We start from the raw sequence: 21,276 nt of genomic DNA, 5'->3' as shown, positions 1-21,276 counted from the left end.
AAGACGTCCATCTCCGCGAACGAGCTCATGAAGGCCGCGGCCGTCCGGCATCGCGCGCTCTCGGACGCGGCCGACGACCGGGCGACGGGGCACAACGGCGCCTACGGCGCGTCGAACCCGAACCTCGTGCGCGCGGGCGCCCACGCCGGGATCTTCGACGCGCTGATCCGCGCGCACGACGCCTACTACGACCTCGTCATGCGGTCGTGCACGCCGTTCTGCCGGGTGATGCCGCGCGAGGTCTGCGGCTACACGGTCTTCTCCGCGAACGTCGTGACCTACGGCCGGGGCCTGCTCGCCGTGCCCATCGCCCTGGCGATGAAGTACGGCACCCTGCGCTGGGCGTCGTTCCTCGTGCTCTGGCACGACTTCCTCGACCATGTGGACGGAGTCGTCGCGAAGCAGCAGGCGCGCGACGGCCGCTCCGCGGGCGACGACGGCGCCTTCGGCGCGTTCCTCGACGCGCAGATGGACAAGCTCGTCTTCTGCGTCGTGCTCTGGTCCTTCCTCCTCCTCTGCGCCTGGCCCCTGAAAGACGTCGCCGCGACGGTTCTCGTCGTCGCGACCGCGGCGTCGCTCTTCGCGCTCGAGGCGACGATCGCCTGCGTCCGCACGGGCGACTACTTTCGGGTCAAGTACGCGCCCAAGGCCGCGGGGAAGAAGAGCCCCGCGCTCCGCGCCGTCTCGGAAGGCAAGCTCAAGCAGAAGTTCGAGAGCCTCGGACTCAGCCTCTACGCCCTATGCCTCCCGGACCCGACGGCGCGCGACGCGCGCCCCTTCGCCGCCGCAGGCACGGTCTGCCTCTGGTTCGCCGTCTACTTCTCCTGCCAGAGCCTCGCCCACAAGCTCCGCGCCCGCGCCAAGGCCCACTGAGCGCGCATACTCCCCCGTCCATGTCGTCACTAAAGCTAAGCTGCTCATATCGTGCTCGGCGGTCGCCGTCGATTCTGGCGCGCGGGCGTTCTCCGCAAGGGGCGGTCATCGAGTCGCCGCCGCGGCGGAGTCGCGTTCGGTTCGTCGAGTCCGCGGAGGCGGCGCGGTGTCGCGTTCGGAGGCGGTCGTCGAATCCGCGGAGGCGGCGCGGAGTCGCGTTCGGAGGCGGTCGTCTACCGCTCCGGCACGAGCCCGAGGCTCGTGAAGCCCTGCTTCTCCTTGGCGGCGATCTGCTTGTCGTAGAACGCGCGCGCCTTCGCCGCGGACTCGTGGGCCTTGGGCGCCTGCTCCGTGCCCGCGGCGCCGTGCGCGATCTTGCCGAAGGTTACGCTCGTCGTCTTACCGTCGAGCGTGATCATCCAGAACTTGCTCTTGGACGGCTCGACGTACTCGAGGTACGTCGACTCCGGCGCGGCCTTCTTCTTCGGCTTCTTCGCGTTGGGCTTGGCGGACGCGGGCGCTTTTTTCGCCGACGCCGGCTTCTTCGCCGGAGACTTCTTCGGCGTTTTGGCCTTCGCCGCGGCCTTGGGCGTCGGTTTAGCTGCCACGGCCGCCTTCCTAGGCGTAGCGCTCTTGCTCGCCTTTTTGAGCACCGGCTTCTTGCTGGTCTTGAACAGGCTCTTGAGAGTGGAGAAGACGCCCATGTCTGGAACTTGTGTGGCCTTTGCACGACGAACGTCGACGACAAACGGGCCTTGCGACGCGCCGATTTGATCGAGAGGCTGGCTGAATCGCCAAAGGCAAAAAATCGTCTCGAGCAGGAGGTGGACGACCCGACGCGCGTAAACTTTTTCGCGTCCCGCGAGGACAATGAAGGCCGAGTACGTCGAGAAACAGAAGGAGTACGAGGCCAAGAAGGCCCGGGCGAAAGCCCTGAAGCTCCGCCTGACATGCACCATCTGCGGGACGAACCCGAAGACCTTGCTGAACTGCCCGTGCGGGACGACCCAGCGCGTCCCGGCGCACGAACGGGTCGGGGGCGGCGCGCTCGCGCGCGACGCGTCCCGGGCAGGTACTGCTCGACAGCGTGTCAAAGAATCGACTGGCGCGACCGCGGCCACCGCAAGGCGTGCAAGAAGATCCGAAACGAGCGCGCGGCGGAGGCGGCGCGGGCCGAGGCCCCGACGCCGGAGCCGCCCCCGAAGGAGAAGGAGATCTTCTACGGCCCCGCGCCGCGGTCGCACGCCGACGAGGTCCGCGCGCGCATCGCCGCGGAGCACGAGGCGGCCCGCGTGCGGCGCGAGGCGAACCCGGAGCCGGAGCCGTATTCGGCGCGGTTCGGGGCGCGGTGCCCGATCTGCATGGAGGAATGGGACGTGAATGAGGCGACTGCGCTTCGTAGCTGCTGCTGCCGGAGGGTCTGCGATTCATGCGATGACAAGATCATCAACGCCAAGATGCCGTGTCCACTCTGTCGTTTGCCGTTTCCTTCAGATAATGCGGAATATCTTGCTCGGCTTCGTCGTCACGCGAAGAACGAGGTGCCGGAGGCAGTCGGGCTTTTGGGAAGTTGTTACCGCCAGGGTACGCACGTCACGAAATCGGAGAAGAAGGCCGTGAAACTCTACAAGCGCGCCGTGGAGCTCGGGGATTCGGTCTCGATGTTGAATCTTGGTGCCATGTACGAACGGGGAGACGGAGTCAAATTGGACAGGCAAAAGTCAACGCAGCTTTATCGACTCGGCGCGGACCGAGGGCACCCGCTGGCGCAGAAAAACTTAGGAGGAATTTTGTTCCGGGAGGGAAAAGTCGAGGAGGCGTTCAAGCTATTCATGCTGTCCGCAGAACAGGGATTCACAGATGGTGAATATCTTGTCGGTCTTATGTTGTTCAAAAGCTGGCCGGGCGCTCCCGCAGATCGCGAAGAAGAAGGAAGACGCTGGTTGGTTCGCGCGGCAGCCAAGGGCCACGAGGAAGCCAGGCGAGCCCTCGCGCGTTCAGAACACTTAGCTTAAGTGCGTTGGAGGAGTCGGCGCGATGCCTCCCTGCCGGGCGACGCGTGTCTGAGCTCGCGTGGCGCCGTTCACCGTCGCTTCAGCAAGGACTTCAGCACCGGCCACAGTCGCCGCGCGTGGCAACGAGCCGTGCCCGACGGCTGCGTCAGATGATGGGCAAGCCGCGCGGCATGCGCGGCATCGTCTGCATACTCCTCATCGGCAGCGCCGATGCGCTCGCAGCGACGTTGGCACCGCCGGCGACCAAGGCGATCCCGCCGAAGCTGCACGCCTCCACGGTGCGCGAGCCGCTGCTGGACCAGTACCGCGACTTCGAGGCGCTGCGCGAGGTCGAGTTCAGCCGCGAGTCGTTGCAGCGGTTCTTCCGGACGCGGCCGCACCTCGTGGTCAACCGCTTCTCGTCGGTCGCGTGGACGCTGCGCAAGGCGCAGGAGGATTGGGACGCGTCCGGCGGCCTCAAGCGGGGCGAGAAGAGCGCCGAGTTCGACCCGACGACGCTCGCGGGCAACGACGTCGGCGGCCGCGGCGCCCGCCTCTGCGCGGCGCTGAGCTCGCTCGGGCCCGTGTCCGTGAAGCTGTCGCAGACGCTGAGCCAGCGGCCGGACATCGTCGGCGACGAGGCGGCAGTGTCGCTGAAGGCGCTGCAGACGCAGAACGTGCCCTACGACGACGAGATCGCCTGGGCCATCGTGCGCGAGGACCTGGGCTGGCGCGGGCCCATCGCGCCGGGCGTCGGGGACGGCGACGGCGCGCCGCTCTTCGCGGCCATCACCCCCGAGCCCATCGCGCCGGGCGTCGGGGACGGCGACGGCGCGCCGCTCTTCGCGGCCATCACCCCCGAGCCCATCGCGACGGCGTCCCTCGGCCAGGTCTACAAGGCGACGACGCACGACGGCCGCGAGGTCGCCGTCAAGGTCCAGCGGCCCGACGCCATGGAGATCCTGTCGAAGGACTACCAGTGCTTCCTCCTGGCGCTCTCGGCCGTCCAGCTCTCGTGGGCGCTGTCCGCGGGCGCGTTCGAGGCGGACCTCAAGCTCATCGTCGACCGCGTCGCCGCGGACATCTACGACGAGCTCGACTACCGCAAGGAAGCGGAGAACGGCCGCGACTTCGAGGCGAGCCTCGAGTTCCTGGGCTTCGTGCGCACGCCCGAGGTGCTCGACGAGTACACGACGCGGCGCGTGCTCGTGACGGAGTGGGTCGCGGGCCACCACCTGAGCAAGCTCCCCGCGGAGGAGGGCCTGAAGATGACGCGCATGGCCGTCGAAGCCTGCACGGCGTCGCTCGTGCTCACGGGCTACGTCCACGCGGACCCCCACGAGGGCAACCTGATGCTCGGCGACGACGGCAAGCTCGTGTTCTTGGATTTCGGGTTGATGTCGTCGGTGGACCCGGACATCATGGAGGCCTTCGCGCGGGGCATCCAGGCGTGCCTGGCCGAGGACTACGCGGGCCTGGCCGTGTGCTTCCGCGACGTCGGGTTCCTGACGGACCCCGTGCAATACCGCGCGGACCCCGCGAAGGAGCCCTTCGCGCCCGCGCCGCGGGCCGCCGACGGCTCCGACCCGCTCTTCCCGGAGTTCGTCGACGCGCTGACGGACGCCATGGAGACCGTCGAGGGCGGCACGAGCCGCTTCGGCGCGCTGGCGACGGTCCTGAACCAGGTCCTGGCGCCGAACTGGAAGATGTTCACGCCGCCCTACGTGCTCCTACTCGTGCGCACGTTCCTCACGCTCGAGGGCATCGCCGCGGAGGTCGATCCCAACTTCAACATCTACGAGATGTCGCTGCCCTGGGCCGTGCGGCGGTCGCTCGCGCCGTCGTCGGCCGCGGGCGTCGACGCGCTCCGCGCGACGCTGCTCACGCCGGAGAACCGCGTCCAGTGGCGGCGGCTCCTGGACCTCGTGCCCACGGAGGCCGCGGAGGCCGCGGCGGCGGAGAAGACGGCGTCGACGGAGCAGGCCAAGCAGGAGGCCATGAACGACGCCGTCGGCTCGCTCCTCGGGTCGCCGCGCGGCGCCGCGCTCCGCCAGGTGCTCAACGAGGTCGACCTCAACGACCTGCTCGCGCGCCTGCGCTCGAGGGAGGGGCGGCCGCTCCGGCGCGCCGCGTCCGAGGCCCTCGGCGCCAAGGTCTCGGACAAGCTCTTCAGGCGCGACGCGCCCCCCGAGGACGCCGTCGCCGTCGCGGACGCGCGGCCCGTCTCGGCGCGCGCGCTCCGCATCCGCGCGCGCGAGAACCAGTGGAAGGGCAAGGTCGCCAGGCTCCTCGTCGGCAGCCACCTCAAGCGCCAGCTCCGGAGCGGCTTCCGCGGCCTCCTCGCCTTCGGCACGCTCTCTTGGCTCGCGGTCCGCGTGTCCTTCGGCGCGCTCAACCAGGCCCTCCGGTCCCACTCCTCCTCGAAGTAATCGCTCGTTTGGCTCGCACGGGGTTAGCACTTGGGTTAGCTCCCGCGTGCTTCAACAGCATCAATTTGTCGACGGTGAAGCTTGAATTCTGATCCGCGATCGCGATGGGGCTGCCCACACTGCTTTTCGTGCTCCCGCTCGCCGCCGCGCTCGGCCCGCCGACGCTCGAAGATTGGTCCACGGACGTGCTCGACGTCCAGGTCTGCGGCCTGCCGAGCGACGGCGCGCCGGACTGCCCTGGCTCGCCGTACACGGAGGCGGCCTGCGGCCACGCGCGCTGCTGCTGGAAGGACGACCGCTGCGTCGCGCCGGGCCAGGTGCGTCGCCCCGCCCAGCGCCCGCGGACCCGACGCACGCGCGCAGGCGTCCGCCGGCGACGACCTCGCGACGCTCCAATTCTTCGGCGGCGACCAGGCGCCGGCGCAGCTCGGCGCGCTCCGCGGCGGCGTCGCCGCGGCGACGGACGACGTCGTCGCCGTGACGTCGCTGACGTTCCCGCCGATCTTCGGCGCGGGCGGCGGCGGCGCCAGCGGCGCGGCGTTCCCGCGCAACCTGGCCTTCGGCGGCGCGAAGCCAGCGCTCCGAACGATCCGCTGGCGGCCCCACGAGCTCGTGCGCTCCGGCGAGGTGCTCGTGGACGGCGTCACCATCGACGTCACGTCGACGGTCCGCGTGGGCTTCAACGCCACGCAGGTGCTCGCGCGTCTGCCGCGCCTCTGGGAATTCACCTCTTTCGCGAGTCTACGACGCGCAGGTCCGCCTCGACTTCACGAACCCGACGGACGCGCCCGTCGACGTGTCCATCGAGGCGGAGTTGGTCGCAGACGGCGTCTTGTGGCCGTGACGATTTTCGAGAGATTTCGGCTGGGAAAACGATGAAACATCGTTACCGTCGTGCTCGGTAGGTCGCCGAGGTCCAGTGGTTCGAGGCGACGGGCTGGGAGCAGCGTCCTGTGGCCGTGACGAGTTTCGAGAGATTTGGGGTGGGAAACCTGTGAGAAATCGTTACCGTGATGCTTGGCAGGCTGGGAGTGGGGCCACCCCGGGCCGCCCACGGACGCCGGGAGCTACGCCGCGACGCTGAACGGCTCGTCCGCGCGGTCCTGCGACGCGCGACCCCTGCGGCCCGTGCTCTTCCTCGAGGACTGCGACGCCGACGAGCCGCGGCAGCGCTGGTCCGGCGCGCTCTTCGACGGTGGGAATTCGACACTCCAGAACGCGGCGACGGCCTCGTGCCTCTCGAACGCGAGCGCGCAGCCCCTCATGATGGCCGACGGCTGCGGCGCGGGCGCCGGCGAGTTCGCCTTGAAGGGCGGATCCATCGTCGCCGCGGAGACGGGCCTCTGCCTCGACGCGATCCACGGCTTCAACTACACGGACATCGGCCAGTACGGCTGCCACGCGCGGGACTCGTCGGACTTTCCCCACCAGCAGTTCCGCTACGACGGCGGTTTACTGATCAACGAAGCGACGCGCCAATGCGTCGCGACGTCGCGCGCGCCCCCAAAGCGCGCGTGCGCGGGCATGGCCGCGGCGGCGTCGGACGCGCCCTGCGAGCTCTCCGCCGCCGCTGGGGCCGCGAAGGTCGCGTGCGCCGTGTCCCTCGACGAGCACTTCCCGTCGGGCTGGGTCGCGTTCGTGCTGGACGTCGGGCTCGAGGACGACGCCGTCGAGGCCGACGCGGCGGCGGCGGCCGCCGATTTCCCCAAGGCGTTCGACGCCGCCGGCGCGGGCTCCGAGGCGTGGTGGGCGTCGCTCTTCGAGCCCGACGGTGCGAGTTACCCCGGCAACCTGCCGGTCCTCGAGACGGACGACGCGGAGCTCCTGCGGACGTACTACGGCGCGCTGCTGTCCTTCGGGGCCGTGTCCCAGACGACGCCGGCGGGCGAGACCGTGTACCGGAGCGTCGGGACGACGGCGGGCGCCACGGCGCTCTACATGTGGGACACGGGCTACTCCTCGGACGTCTGGGCGCTCCTCGACGCGCCCGCGGTCGCGGACGTCGGCGCGCTGTTCCTCGGCGCGGATCTGGACCACAACAACGTGCTGGACATCCTCACGCGGCGCGGCGCGGGCAAGTACTACGCCTTCAGCCGCTACGCGACGTTCCTCACGCTGCGGGCCGCCGTCGCGCTCGGCGGCGCGGACGTCGCCGTCGACGCGCTCGACGGCCTCGCGACGGCCTACCTGGCGTTGCCCCAGCTCGACGGCGGCATGCCGGACTACGGCGCGTCGCCCGACGGCTTCCTCGAGTGCGCGCCGGAGTCCCGCGGCCGTGACGAATGTTCGAGAGATTTTGGGTGGCATTCGTCACCGTCATGCTTGCTAGGTGCGTGCCGACCTACGTCCACGGCGTCGCGGCCTTGGGCGCCGCGAACGCGTGGATGCTCCGCGAGACCGCGGCGCTCCACCGAAAAGAGGGCAACGGAACGCGAGCGGCGTATCTCGAGCAGCTGGCCGCGGCGGCGTCGAACGCGACGCTGGGGCTCCTCGTCGAGGACGGCGGCTACTTTGAAGCGCGCTATCCGAACGAGACCGTGCCCGTGCGCACGTGCCTCGACTTCATCCACGTCGGCACGTCCATCCCCGGCGACGTCGACGCCGGCGCGCGAAAAGCCATGCGCGGCTTTTTTGATGAAGAGCTCCGCACGCCGGGCTGGATGCGGGCGCTGAGCCTGGACGACGCAGCGGCTCCCGACTCGGACCGCGCGGACCACGGGCCCCGCGGCGCCTGGGACGGCTGGGTCGGCCTCTCGGCGACGGCGCTGGGTTCGCCGCCGCGTCCCGTATCTCGGCGCGTCCCACCGCGATTCCCCCGTAGGCAACCTCGGCGACTATGCGGGCGCCCTGGACCTGCTCCGCGACGCCGGCGGCGTCCTGTCCGAGGGGCCTTTTGGCCAGGCGCACCGCGTCTACGGCGACAACAACACGGAGATGGTCCGGCCGCCGCGCAAGGGCGGCGACCAGGCCTACCTGGCGACCTGCGGGGTCACGCTCGCGTCGGCGGTGATCCGCACGCTCTTCGGCTTCGACCCGCCGGTACAGGGCGCGGCGGACCCGGCCGCGCTCCTCCGCGACGCGCGGACGCCCCGCGGCTTCGACGGCGTCCTCCGCCGCGTGCCCTACCGCGGCGCGCTCTACGACATCAAGAGCCGCAAGGACCGCGGGCTGGAGATCGCGCCGTCGTCGGCGTAGAGAGAGAGGGCGGTGTAAGGTGAGGTGTAAGGTGGTTCCCCTGGACAGCTCGATCTCACGAGGTTCAGCAGGCGCCTCCACTTGCAGTGGCAGATCGTCGCTCGTAGCGCACCTTGCACGCCTCGAATCATGTCGGAGACGCCGAGCGCGGATGCGGGGGCCCCGAAGTTGATGGACTGGCAGATCAAGCAACGCGAGTACGAGGTGAAGAAGGCGCGGGCGAAAGCGCTCAAGCTCCGCCTCACCTGCACGATCTGTGGAGAGAAGGCGAAGCTCAACTGCCCCTGCGGGACGACGCAGTGCGATCCCGGCGCAGAGGTCGGGGGCGGCGCGCTCTCGCGCCGCACGACGCGTCCCGGCGCGCCGTCACGCGCGACCCTGCCCGCGCCGCGAACGGGTCGGGGCGCGCTCGCGCCGCGCAACGCATCCCGGGCAGGTACTGCTCGACGGACTGTCAAAGAATCGATTGGCGCGACCGCGGCCACCGGACGGCGTGCAAGAAGATCCGGCACGAACGCGCCGCGGAGGCGGCCCGGGCCGAGGCGCCGCCATCTGCGCCCCCGCCCACGCCCGAGGTGGTCTACGGCCCCGCGCCGCGATCGCACGCCGACGAGGTCCGCGCGCGCATCGCCGCTGAGCACGAGGCCGCTCGCGCGCGGCGCGAGGCGAACCCGGAGCGGGCGCCGACGTCGGAGCGTTTCGGGTCGCGGTGCCCGATCTGCATGGAGGAATGGGACGTGAATGCGACGAACGTGCTTCTCATCTGTTGTTGCCGGCGGGTCTGCGACTCGTGCGCGAAGAAGTGTCGAGGCGAGCCGTGTCCTCTGTGTCGCTTGCCGTGCCCGGAAGATAAAGCGGAGCAGCTGGCACGGCTTCGTCGACACGTGGAGAACGATGTGCCAGAAGCGATCAATCATTTGGGCAACTTGTATCGCGACGGCCTATTTAGCTTCGCGAGATCAGACAAAAAAGCCGCCCGAATTTACAAACGCGCCGTGGAGCTCGGGGATGTGGAGGCTATGGTGAATCTTGGTGTATTATACAACAAACCAACTTTCATCAAAAGGGACAGAAAGAAGGCGAAGCAGCTGTATCGCGCTGCCGCAGAGCGGGGCGACGTACTAGGAATGCTTAACCTGGCAGAAATGATTCAGTTCGAGCCTGGTGGGGACCTGGACGAAGCGAAGCGATGGTTTGAACGCGCCGTTGCCGGAGGTCTGAAGGATGCGAAAAACGGTCTCGAGCATCTCCTCATGGCCCCCGCGCCCCCGACGGACGTCGAACTTCGTTTCAAAATCGGGGATTCGGTCGAGTGTTGCACAGGCACGAGCTGGTCCTCTGGCAACATCGTGGCGCTCTGGTACCGCCATGCGACGCTCCCCGCGGGTATCTACATGCCCTATCAGATCGAGCTGGAAGACGGCGAATTGATTTATGCGCCCAGGGACAGCGACGACTGTATACGAGCGCGACTCCGGTTCGCCATCGGCACGGAGGTGGAAGTTTTCAGCCAAGACAGCGATCATGACGAACCGGGTCCTGACGAGTTGGTCCCTGGCTCCTGGGCCGCCGGAAAGGTCATCGACACGTGGGTTAACTTTGAGCCTGCCGAACACGAACGCGCTCGAGCGCGTGAAAATCATCTCGATGAGGAGGAGTTATGCGCGAAGTACGAGGTCGAGTATGAGGAAGGAAATTGTGGATTTGTGCTTTACGACGACGACTTATCCATCCGCCTTCCCCCGAGCAGCCAGGAGACTTCCGAGGCGGACGTCCTCCGCATGTACCACAGCCTGGGCCTGAGCCACTCGTAACAGCCCATTGGACGCCCTAGGCGGAGGGCGCGCACCCCCGTTGATTACGGGTAAGATCACTATACTAGCACGTAGCGACTCACTGGCGACCTCGTCTGCCCCGCGGCGGCGGGACTCGGATCCGGGGATCGCGCGGATGACGGAATGGATGCCGTCACTGGATGGACGTGAGTGTTGCTAGTGATCGATGCATCGCTCGAACCGACGGCGTGCGCCGACGACGACTACGCCTTTCACTTCTTCTTCGGCGTCGGCGCGCGGTGCGGCCGAAGCGAGCGGCGACGCTTCGCGGCCGCGGGCTTGGGCGCGGCCTTCTTCGCCGATGCCGGCTTCTTGACGGCGGACTTGGGCTTCTTCGCCGACGCCGGCTTCTTCTTAGCTGAGGCCTTGGCCTTCGGCGTGGCCTGCTTGCGAGGCGTCTTGTGAAGGGGATTTTTGATCGTCACGTCCTTCTGCTTCCGGCTCCCGAAGAGCGCTTTAATCTTCGAGATGATACCCATATTTACACGACGAGAAGGTGTGATGTGCGGTGCTCTTGGCAGGCGGTTTTTAGATGGCGTTGCGGCGCGGCAGGGCGACGCGGCGTTTTTGAAGACTGCGCCGCCGCTGGCAAAAAATCGGCGAGCGCGAGCACCTCGAGACCTCCCATGCTTGCCCGCTTTACACCTCCCGAAACCGCCGCAACCCGCCCGGAAACCCCAACAAAAGAAGCAGCTAGTCCTAATGTGTGTGATTTAAGATCCCGCGACGCCCGAGAAGACGACTCAGGGCGGCGACGCGGCGGCCGCGCTGCTCAGGACGGGAAAATGCTCGTGGAACTTGAAGGCGACGTCGAGGCCCCGGGTCGCGCCCCCGCCGGCCTGCTCGCGGACGATGTTGACGCGGTTCGCGACGGCGACCTTCATGAGCGCGCGGAGCTCGGCGCCGTCGACGTCCGCGCCCGCGAGCGCCGCCGCCGGGTCGCCGATCTTCGCGGCCTGGTCCAGCAGCTGCTTCGCGTTCTGGAAGAGGTCGCTCGCCGAGTCCGCGAGCCGCCCCGCGGCGCCGCCGCGCTGCGCGCCCGCGACGCGCTCGTAGTCCGCGAAGCTGACGTGCGGCGGGTCCGCGAAGCACGAAAAGTGCGCGAAGCGCTTCGCGAAGCGCAGCGACGCGGCGACGTAGACGGCGTCGTCGTCGTAGCCCGGGTCCGCCGCGCGCGCGGCCGCGTTCGCGTTCGCGCACAACTGGTGGAGCCCCCGGCAGAGGCACCGCTTCGCGCGGAGCACGGCGTCGCACGCCGCGTCGCGGTCGTCGGCGAGCTTCTCGAGGGCGGCGTCGGCGTCGCTCAGCGGCGGCGCGTCGGGCTGGCGCGCGAGCGTGTCGCGCATGACGACGCGGTGCCGCGCGGCGGACGACGCGACGGTGCCGCGCGCGGCCAAGAGGTACTCCCAGTACCAGAAGACCTGCTCGAGCTCCTTGGGCGACGCGATGAGCTCGAGGTGGACGTCTAAAGCGAGGCACTGCTCCATGAGGAGCAGCGAGTGGCGCAGCGCCCAGTTGTAGAGGTACTGGACCTGTGTGCAAATCGACCAGTGAGCTGGGACGTCGGGGCCAAACTTCAGAATTCTCTAGCTCGGTCAAATCGAAGTCGATTCGGCTGATTTTTGGACGAATCGATTGCTCTCAGCGAGTTCTCGAAGCACGGCGGAAGTGATCGTGTCAAAACATTCGAATACGCTCACATTGAAGTCGGGTTGAAGATTTGATTTGCACACAGTACTGGACGTCGACGCGGTTCCGGTCGCCGCCGAGGCCCAGCGCCGCCGCGCACAGCCCGTCGGCCTCGATGCCGTCCTGGACCAGGGCCGCCCAGTCCAGCAGCAGGTTGGGCAGCCGCGCGCGCAGGCGCGCGCGGTTCGCCGTGGCGACGCGCGCCGCGTCCAAGGTCGCGCGCGCGGCGCGCGCGGCGAACTCCGCGCCCGGCCGCGTCGACAGGATGCACGACGGCGCGCCCGCGCTGAGCAGCGAGTCCGTCACGAGGGAATAGACGGAGCACTTCTTGGCGCCCTTGCCGAGCACGACGGAGGACGCGTGGACGCCGAAGTCGTCGTGGCTCAGCAGCTGGCGGAGCCGCGCGCCGTCGCCGCCGAGCTCGAGCGCCGCGAGCGACCGCGGCAGGCAGAGGCGCCCGCCGCCCCGGTCCTCGGAGCCCACGAGGTCCACCAACCGCAACACGCGCAGGTGGCCGTGCTCCGCGTAGCGGCCCTGGAGCGCCTCGGGGACGCGCGCGCCGTCCGGCGACGAGAACCGGAAGCCCGCGAGCTCGCGGCGCAGGTCCAGGACCCGCAGCAGCCCCGACGCGAGGCGCCGCTTGCCCGCGCGGCTCTCGGCGCGCTCCGCGTAGGTCGCGTAGCCCCCCTCCTTGATCGCCGCGCCGCGCGTCGCCGAGCTCTCGTCGCGGCACGGACCGAACGCGGCGTCGCCCGCCGCCGCGTCCGCGGCGCTCCGGTCGCGGCCCTCGGCGTCGCCGCCGCCGTTGAGCGCGTCGACCATGGCCTCGAGCACCGTCGCGTTCGACGACTCCGTGTTGAGCATGGCCGCGAGGCCCTCGACGAGCAGCCGCCGGTGCCTCACGTGCCGCGCGGCCGCGTCCGCGTCGGGCCCGCCCAGAGCCTCGAGCCGCTCCTCGGCCGCCAGCGCCAGGGCCCGCGCGCGGTCGTCCGTGCCGACGCCGGACCCGGACGCGCCGCTCGACGCGCAGAAGTCCTCCTCCTCGTAGATGTCCGCGCGGAGCGCGGCGACGCGCGCGGCCTCCAGCGCCCAGAGCGAGCACGCGACGGCCGCGACGACGGCCGCCGTGCCCGCCGAGTCGTCGACGCTCCGGGCCGCGTCGAAGACGGGGTCCCGCGCGTAGAAGCACGTGAGCACGGACTCGTGCGCGGACGCGCCCGCGAACCACGCGACCTCGAGCGCGAGCAGGCGGTCGAGCACGCGGAGCGCGGCGCCCAATTCGAGCCGCAGCGGGATCGTGCCGGCCCGCAGCCGCTCCTCGACCGACGGCTGCGGCGCCTCGTTGCCCAGCGCGTCCATCTTCGGGTCCAGCAGCTCGCAGGCGCTCATGGACTCGAAGAGGCTGAAGGTGTCGGCGCTGAGCAGCTCGTCGATTGTGAACGACGACGCCGCCGCCGCGACGTCGTCGGTGATGTCCTGCCAGTCCGTGGCGTCCGACGACGGGGTGGCGCTTGGCCCAGGAGCGAAGGACGCCATGCTGCCGGCGAGCAACCAGGCTGCAGGCTAATGTTGCCGTCGCGACTAGTCAGGCAAATCGAGGGCAGCAACAGCTTCGGCAGCAGCCCGATCGCGGCGCGATGTCTAGTCTTGCCGAGATTGCGAGCCACGGTCAAGTTGGTAAATTACGCAAGTTTCTTAGGCAGCGTCCAGGTATGAACTTAAAGAAAGGGAAGAAAGGCCAGAGGGCTCTCTACGCCGCCGTTTGGCGAGGACACGCCGACTGCGTGAAAGTCCTGCTCGACGCGGGTGTTCCGGTGAATAGCCCTATACCTTCTGGTCGTTTACCGCTTGGAGCCGCGGCGGCTTGCTGCGCAACCGGCGAGTTGAAGGTCAAAAATGAAAAGGCTCGCCGCCGCCGCGCGATCGTCGACATGCTCATCTCCGCTGGCGCCGATGTCGATCAGACGGATGATGAGGGGATGGCGGCGTTGGATTATGCGGCTTTTTACGGCCCTGCCGTCGGAGCCCGTCGAGACGTAATCTTAGCGCTCCTCCGCGCTGGAGCCAGCGATTTGCCTCAACAACCTCAGAAGCCTCAACATTTACTACCTAACTGTTATTCTCGGCGAACATCCCCCGCGATGCAAGCAGGTATTTCCAAGCACGAGTCCTCCTACGCGTTGATCGACAAGTTCCGCGAGGCCGGCGGCTACAAAAAGTTCGCGGAAAATCATCGCCGCGTCCTCAGCAGCATCGTCTCCAAGTGCGCGCGCGCGTGCACGGGCAGCCCCTCCTTTCGCACCGACGCCGCGGGCCACGTCGTCGACTTCTGGTGTCCTTTCGGCGGCCACTAAGAAGCAGGTGTTACAGAGGGACCCACCCGCGCGCGAGAACCGTGCGGCCTCACGCGTTCGTGATGGGCATGAGGGGCTTGCGGGCCGGCGCGCCGTCGAGGCGCTTCGCCGGCTTGGGCGCCGCGAGCGCCGGGAGCGGGCTCGGGGGCGGGTCCGGCGCGTCGAGCGCCGGGAGCGGGCTCGCGTCGGCGCTCCGGTTCGACGTCGGCGGGTCCTCCTCGGGCTCCTCCGTCTCCGGCGCCTCCGCGCCGAGGAGCAGCGGGAGCGCGGCGCCGTCGCCGTCGCCGTCGTCCGCGCGCGGGTCCTCCCACTGCGTGTGCCCGGACGCGATGTGCTCGTAGTAGGGGTGCTGGTTGTCGTGGCAGAACAATTTCTGCCACTCGTCGCCCTCGGCCGTCGCGAAGAGCTCGAGGGGCGGCGCGGGCGCGTCGTCCGCGGCCGAGAAATCCGTCGGTTCGCCGTCGAAGCCGTACTCGTCGATCAAGTTCGCGATGGCCGCGTCGCGCTTCGAGCGCGCGACGTCGCCCGGCGTGAGGCCGTCGTGGTTCTTCGGCGAGGGGTCGCAGGCCGTCTGGAGCAGGAGCCGCGCGCAGCGGAGCGCGCCGACGCGCGCGGCGACGTGCAACACGACGTCGCCGCCGTCGTCGCGCGCCTCCAAAACGTCGTCGCCCGCGGCGTCGAGGAGGACCGCGAGGACGTCGCGGCCGCCGTCGCCCCGCGTCTCCAGGAGCACGTGGGCCGGCGTCTTGCCCGCGTTGTCGCGGACGCGCGCGTCCGCGTGGTGCTCCAACAGGAGCTCCGCGAGGTCGACGCGCCCGAGGCGCGCGGCGACGTGGAGCGGCGCCTCCGTGCGGCCCGAGCGGTCCTCGCACTGGGCGAGCGCGTTCGCCGCGACGGCGTCGGCGCCGGACGCCATCATGCCCGCGAGCGCCGCGCGCGCGGCCAGGGCGTCGCCGCGGCGGAGCGCGTCGACCAACGTCGCGCGCGGGCTCTTCTCCGCCTCCTCGGGGATGTCGGCGTCGAAGTGGCGCGTGCGCCGCCCCCGCGAGCCGCCGGACCGCGACGACGCCGGCCCGCCGGACCGCGACGACCGCGTCGACGACGGCGTCGAGTCGCGCGAGTCGCCCGACCGCGAGGACGCGAGCGCGACGGACCGCACGCTCAGGTCGTCGTCGACCTGGGGCTGCTCCGAGTCCTCGGAGAAGCGCAGGGCCCGCTCGCGCTGGAGCATGGCGACGACGGCGCGCAGGCCCCGCTTCCAGGCCCTGGCGTCGCGGTCGTCCTCGGCCGCGACGTCGAGCGTCCGGTCCTTGGACACGAGGGACCAGCAGAGGTCGGCGACGGGCAGCGTGCGCTTCGCCGCCGCCTGGACCCACCAGGCCGGCGTCTGGTGGCCGCCGCGCAGCTCGAGCACGTCCTCGAGGCTCAGGGACCGGTCGCCCTGCGCGGACACGGACTCCGACGCCGTCGTCGCGCGGCTCGTGCACCACGTGAGCACGACCTCGTCGGGCCGCCCGGCGCCGCCGCGGCGCAGGGCGACGCGGAACCAGCGCTTCTGGGGCATGACGCCGCTCGACGAGAAGGGCACCTTCCAGAGGAAGCCGCCCTGGCGCAAGCGCGGGGGGAAGACGTCGAGCGCGGCCGCGAGCAGGCCCAGCGAGTCCCTGGCGCCCGAGGACGTCGACCGCCCGGACCGGAAGGGGCCCGGGTTCACGGGCGCGAAGAAGGGCACGCGCGGCGCCGCCGAGTTCTCCGGCGACGCCCGCGGCTCGCCGCCGACCCATACGGGCGACGCGCCGAGCGTCGACAGCGACGGCCGGCGGCTCGTCGCCGTCGGCGTCTGCCAGGCGCGCTCGCTCTTCTGGAGCTCGCGCTGGAGCTCCGCGTTGCGCCGCCGCAGCGACGCGAGCTCCTCGACGACGGGGCTCGACGCCTCGCGCCGCGGCTTCTCGGCCGAGCGCGCCTCCGGCGACGCGAAGGGCGGCGACTTGAAGGGCGACTTCGCCGGCGGCGGCACGGGCGGCGTCGGCGACAGGGCGCCCTGCGGGTCCGGGCGGCGCGCGCCGGCCCGGCGGCCCGCCAGCGACTCGTGGCGCATCGCCTCGTTCTCGAGCCGCAGCCGCTGTATCTCGCCCTCCATGTGCGACTTCATCTCCAGCGCGGCGAGGGCGATCTCCTCCACGGTCCCGGCGTCGGCCGTCTTCGCCGGCAGTCTTTTACGCAGCAGCGACTGCTTCTGGACGATCTCGACGGGCACCTCGCTGTCGAGCACGTCGTCCATGGGACCGACGCGCTCCGACGACGCCTTCTGGACGTCGTTTTTCGTCACCGTTTCCTCCGGTAGTGCGGGCTCCATGGGCCGCGGCAGGCCGCGGCGGCGGTTGTGACGATGTCCGGCAGCGCTGCGACGACGCGTAAGACGGTTCTCGACGGGCAGCCTCACTCGAATAAACCGTCTTGCGTGGGTGCATGTTGCTTGGCGAGTGCAGACTTTGTGCGGCACGGTTTGCGATGTGCCTCTGTTAGGAGGCCCTCCCCGCGTACCGTCACCCATGCAGGACGCTCTGCGCGCCGTCAAGGAAGCCTGGGGCGCAGAGCGCTGGGCGGAGCTCGACTCCTCGACGAAGACGAAGCTATGGACGCTGAACATGAAGCAGGAAGACGGCTGGCGGCCGCCGGCGTTGCCTGGCGCGGCGCCCGAGGAGCCGGCAAGCGCGGCGCCCGAGGAGCCGCCGAGCGCGGCGCCTGAAGTGCCGCCCAGCGCGGCGCCCGAGGAGCCGCCCAGCGCGGCGCCTGAAGTGCCGCCCAGCGTTACGCCCGAGCCGGCGGCCGAAGACGGCGCGGCGCCGGAGCCGGACGAGGAGGACGACGGCCTCGCGGGCCTCGTCGCGTCGCTGGCGCTCGAGCCGGCGGCCGCCGAGCCGGAGGCCGCGACCGCGGTCCCCGACGAGCGGGCGGAGGACGCGCCCGCGGTCCCGGAGGAACCGCCGACCGCCGCTCCGGACGAGGCGCCGACGCCCGTCGACGAAGCGCCGACGACGACCGAAGCGCCGAAGGAGGAGCCGCCGCAATCAATCGAAGCACCGCCGCCGGCCGCCCCCGACGACGACGACGACGACCTCGTTTCCGCGCTGTCGTCGCTCGGGCTCGGCCGCGACCCGAAGCCCAAGCCCGCGCCGTCGCCGTTCCGCCGGGAGCCGACGGGCCCCGCGTGGGCGTCGCTGCGCGACTACCAGCGGCGCCTCGTGCTCGACGCCGAGGCCGCGCTGCGGAGCCCCGGCAACCGCACGGAGGCGCGGCCCTTTGCGTCCGCGCTCCTGTCGCTGGCCACCGGCGGCGGGAAGACGCGGGTCGCCGCGGCGCTCCTCGAGCGCCTCTGCGGCGGGCGGCGCGCGCTCTTCGTCGTGAACCGCACGGTGCTCGCGGCGCAGACGCGGCGCGCGCTCCGCGACTTCGCGGCCGTCGACGAGCGGGACGACGGCTTCAGGAAGCCCTGGGGTTCTCCCGACGAGTGCGACGCGCGGCCGCGCGTGACCGTGGCGACGATCCAGGCGCTGCGCGCGAGCGGCGCCGCCGAGGCGGGCGGCCTCGACTTCGACGCGGTCGTCGTCGACGAGGCGCACTCCGCGGCGGCCGACAGCTACCTGAGCCTGCTGTTCACGGGCCTCGCGTCCAAGCCGCGCTGCGTGGTCATCGGGCTGACGGCGACGCCCTTCCGGCTCTCGCGGGACGCGGTGCTCGGGAGCGCCTTCGGCGGTTCGGTGGCCGGGCCGCAGATCCGCGACCTCGTCGCCTCGGGCCACCTCGCGAGGCCCGACGTCGTCGGCCCGACGCCCAAGGACCGCCTCGCGGTCCGCGCCCTGCGGCCGCGCACGTCCAAGTCCGCCAAGGAGGACCGGGCCCTCGACGACGCGGACGCGGTCCGTCTGGCCGTCCGCTGCTGGGCGCGCGTCGCCGCGGACGTCGAAAACGCGACGGCCGTCGCCTTCTGCCGCGACGTGAAGCATTCGTTGGCCCTCCGCGACGCGCTCCGGGCCGCGGGGTTCCGCGCGGAGCACGTCGACGGCTCGACGAAGGAGAAGGCGCGGGGTAGGGTCCTCGGCCTCCTCGCGGACCGAAACGTCGACGTCGTCACGAACGCGGCGCTCCTCTGCGAGGGCTTCGACGAGCCGTCGCTCTCCGCCGTGCTCCTCCTGCGGAAGACGGAGTCGCCCGCGCTCTACGCGCAGCAGGTCGGCCGCGCGCTCCGGGGCCACCCGGGCAAGGACCGCGCGGTCGTCGTCGACGTCGCGGGCAACTCGCGGCGCCACGCGACGGCGCTCTTCGGCGACGCGGCGCGCGCGGACCGCGACGACGGCGGGGCCCTGGCGAAGGCGCTCGCGGAGAACGCGGACGCGGCGCCGGCCGCGCCGAAGAAGGGCAACCGCCAGGCGAGCGCGCCGCCGCCGCCGCCGCCGGGCGGCCTCGTCGCGCTCGGGCGGCGCGGCCCGGGGTTGGTTCGCGGGAAGACGGTGGGGTAGGTTTATTAGGAGGTTTGGCTTACCATCCTGTTTCGACTCGGTCTCTAGATGCGGTCGGATGCGACGGATGCCGGCGCAAAAATTACATAGGGGGGCGCGTGTGCCTCAACACAAACACGACATCGGCCGATCTGCCGGTGCAAAATCTCTGTCTCCTCCCCTCCCCTCCACGCTGGTTCGCCTCCTTTGGCCCTACAAGCGTTCAGAGCGGGCGCTTGGGCTGGGCGTCGGAGTAGCGTTTGCGCACGTCTGGGCAGCGCTCGCACGCGTCGGGGGTCGCGCACGGCCAGACAGCTCTCGAAACGGGCCCATTTTGGTTGAGTTCCCGTAACGCGAAGTTCCGCGCGGCGAATTTGCGGCCACGCGTCCCCCGCGCCCCGCCATGAGCCACCCCGCGCTGAAGCGCGCCCGGGTGATGTACCCGGAGGTGGGCGACATCGTCGAGGCGCTCTGGGACGGCGGGAGCTGCTACTACCTCGGCACGATCACCGCCGTCATCCCGCCGAAGACGTCGAAGCGGACGCCCAAGTTCGACATCCACTACCACGACGGCGAGACGGAGCTCGGCGTCGACTGGGACCTGCTGCGGCCGCCGAGCGACGGCAGCGGGCGCGACTGGACCGTGCCGCGCGACGGCGAGGCCGAGGCCGAGCCCGAGCCCGCGGCGCCGGCGCGGCCCGCGCAGAGCCACCCCTGCGAGAGCTGCGGCCGCGTCTTCACGACGGCCCAGGGCCGCGCGGCGCACCGGCGCTTCGCCGTCGAGTGCGGCGGCGGCGTCGAGAAGAAGAAGAAGCCGCCGCCGCCGAAGCCCAGGGCGCCGCGCGCGCCGAAGCCGAAGCCGCCGCCGCCGCCCGCGCCCGCGCCGGAGCCGCCCGCGCCCAGGCCGGAGAAGCGCCCCCTCGTCCTCAGCGACAGCGACAGCGACGACGACGTCATCCTCGGCGAGGCCTGCCACGACATCCGCGCGGCGTCCGCGCCGCCGCCGCTGACGGCGTCCGGGCGGCCCGGCCGCGCGGCCGCGGCCGGCGCGGCGGCCGCGGCGGCGGCCGCCGGCGGCGGCAACCACCGGTCCCTGAAGCGGCGCGTCGGCCTCGACGACGACACGACCATGCTCTTCCTCGCGCCGCCGCCCGTCTACGAGCTCGCGGACGGCACGCCCGTCGAGGGCCCCACGAAAGAATCCGCGCGCATCGTCCGCCGCCTCGTCAAGAGCGAGGAGACGACGCTGGACCTCGACGTCGTGCGCCTCGCCCTGGACACGGACCGCGCGACGAACCAGCAGGACCACGGCCGCCTCGGGGGCATGCTCGCGGGCCGCATCGGCTCGAACAAGTACGTCGCCGAGTACGCGACGGACTGCCGCGCCAAGTGCCGCTACCACAAGTGCAAGGCGGCCCTGCGCATCGGCGAGCCGCGCATCGGCAAGATCCCGCCGCGCGTCAACGAGAAGCAGAACAAGCGCGTCCACTGGTACCACCCCGCGTGCATCTTCGAGTCCTTTAAAAAAGCCTCGAAGCGCACCAAGGTCATCGAAAAGCCTGACGACCTCGAGGGCTTCGACGCTCTACGGCTCTACGACCAGGACGAGATCCGCCGCATGATCGCGAACCACCAGCCCGACGGCGAGCAGAAGGCGCCGGAGTCGTCGCTCGAGGATTTGGCCGCGATGGCGCTCTTCGGCATGGTCGGCGCGGCGAAGAAGCCCGCGGACGGCGAGCCCTCGGACTCGGACTCCGACGACTCCTCCGCGGCGCCGACGCCCGCCGAGGTTTTTTCCGGAACGACGCCCGCCGACGTCTTCTCCGCCGCGGCCAAGGCCTTCAACGCCGCGCCCGCGGAAAGCGGCGGCGTCGCCGCGCCCGCGGAAAGCGGCGGCGGCGACGCCGCGCCGGCGCCGGCCAACGCGCCGCCGCTCGAGCCGGCGGCGCCGGGCGTCCTGCTCTCCAAGTCCTTCATGATCTCCGGCGAGCCGGCGGCCGAGCCCGACGCGCCCGAGGCCGCGCCCGAGGCGGCGCCCGAGGACGACGCGGCCGAGGAGGCGCCGAAGCCGCCGTCGTCGCCGCGGTCGCTCGCCGCGGCGTCGATGCTCGCCGGCGTGCTCGACGCGCCCGCGGCGCCCGCCGCGCCGGCGCCGGCGGTCCCGCCGCCCGCGGCGGCGGCGCCGCCGCCCGTGGGCCTGGGCTCCGGCGTCGCCCACATGCTCGCGGCCTACGTCGCGTCGCCCGTCGCGCTGCCGCCCGCCGCCGCGAACGCGCTCGCGGCGCCCGTCGACGAGCAGCTCGCCGCCGCGAACGCGCTGGCCGCGGCGGCGAGCGGCGCCCGGGCGCCCGCGGCGCCGCGGCCGGTCATCGACACGGCGGCGGCGGCGGGCGCGCCCGGGCGCGGCG

The 21,276-nt window shown here is 70.9% G+C and overlaps 4 protein-coding genes across 4 annotated transcripts; 2 read left to right on the top strand and 2 right to left on the bottom strand.

Moving 5' to 3' along the window:
- Nucleotides 1-1,743: 1,743 nt before the first annotated feature.
- On the top strand, nt 1,744-8,491 carry AURANDRAFT_63258 (hypothetical protein; the record flags this gene model as incomplete). Its single annotated transcript, XM_009037498.1, has 10 exons — nt 1,744-1,868; nt 1,946-2,528; nt 3,038-5,236; nt 5,497-5,613; nt 5,660-5,989; nt 6,051-6,113; nt 6,202-6,262; nt 6,321-7,548; nt 7,626-8,065; nt 8,118-8,491. 10 exons carry the CDS (start codon nt 1,744-1,746, stop codon nt 8,489-8,491), a joined length of 5,520 nt encoding a protein of 1,839 aa, XP_009035746.1.
- A 2,578-nt stretch (nt 8,492-11,069) lies between these two features.
- Nucleotides 11,070-13,551, bottom strand: AURANDRAFT_63257 (hypothetical protein; the record flags this gene model as incomplete). The annotated part of the gene is made up of 2 exons (XM_009037389.1): nt 11,070-11,858; nt 12,058-13,551. The coding sequence occupies 2 exons, from the start codon at nt 13,549-13,551 to the stop codon at nt 11,070-11,072; spliced, it is 2,283 nt and encodes a 760-aa protein (XP_009035637.1).
- Nucleotides 13,552-14,418: 867 nt separating this feature from the next.
- AURANDRAFT_63256 (hypothetical protein) lies at nt 14,419-16,509 on the bottom strand (the record flags this gene model as incomplete). Its single annotated transcript, XM_009037388.1, has 1 exon — nt 14,419-16,509. The coding sequence occupies one exon, from the start codon at nt 16,507-16,509 to the stop codon at nt 14,419-14,421; it is 2,091 nt and encodes a 696-aa protein (XP_009035636.1).
- Nucleotides 16,510-16,861: 352 nt separating this feature from the next.
- AURANDRAFT_71377 (hypothetical protein) lies at nt 16,862-18,924 on the top strand (the record flags this gene model as incomplete). Its single annotated transcript, XM_009037499.1, has 1 exon — nt 16,862-18,924. One exon carries the CDS (start codon nt 16,922-16,924, stop codon nt 18,887-18,889), a length of 1,968 nt encoding a protein of 655 aa, XP_009035747.1.
- Nucleotides 18,925-21,276: the final 2,352 nt, after the last annotated feature.

The sequence above is a fragment of the Aureococcus anophagefferens genome (genome assembly GCF_000186865.1).
Source record: "Aureococcus anophagefferens unplaced genomic scaffold AURANscaffold_6, whole genome shotgun sequence".
NCBI classification, from domain to species: domain Eukaryota; class Pelagophyceae; order Pelagomonadales; family Pelagomonadaceae; genus Aureococcus; species Aureococcus anophagefferens.
Note: the sequence above shows the minus strand (reverse complement) of the source record. Positions and strands in the feature narration are given on the sequence as shown.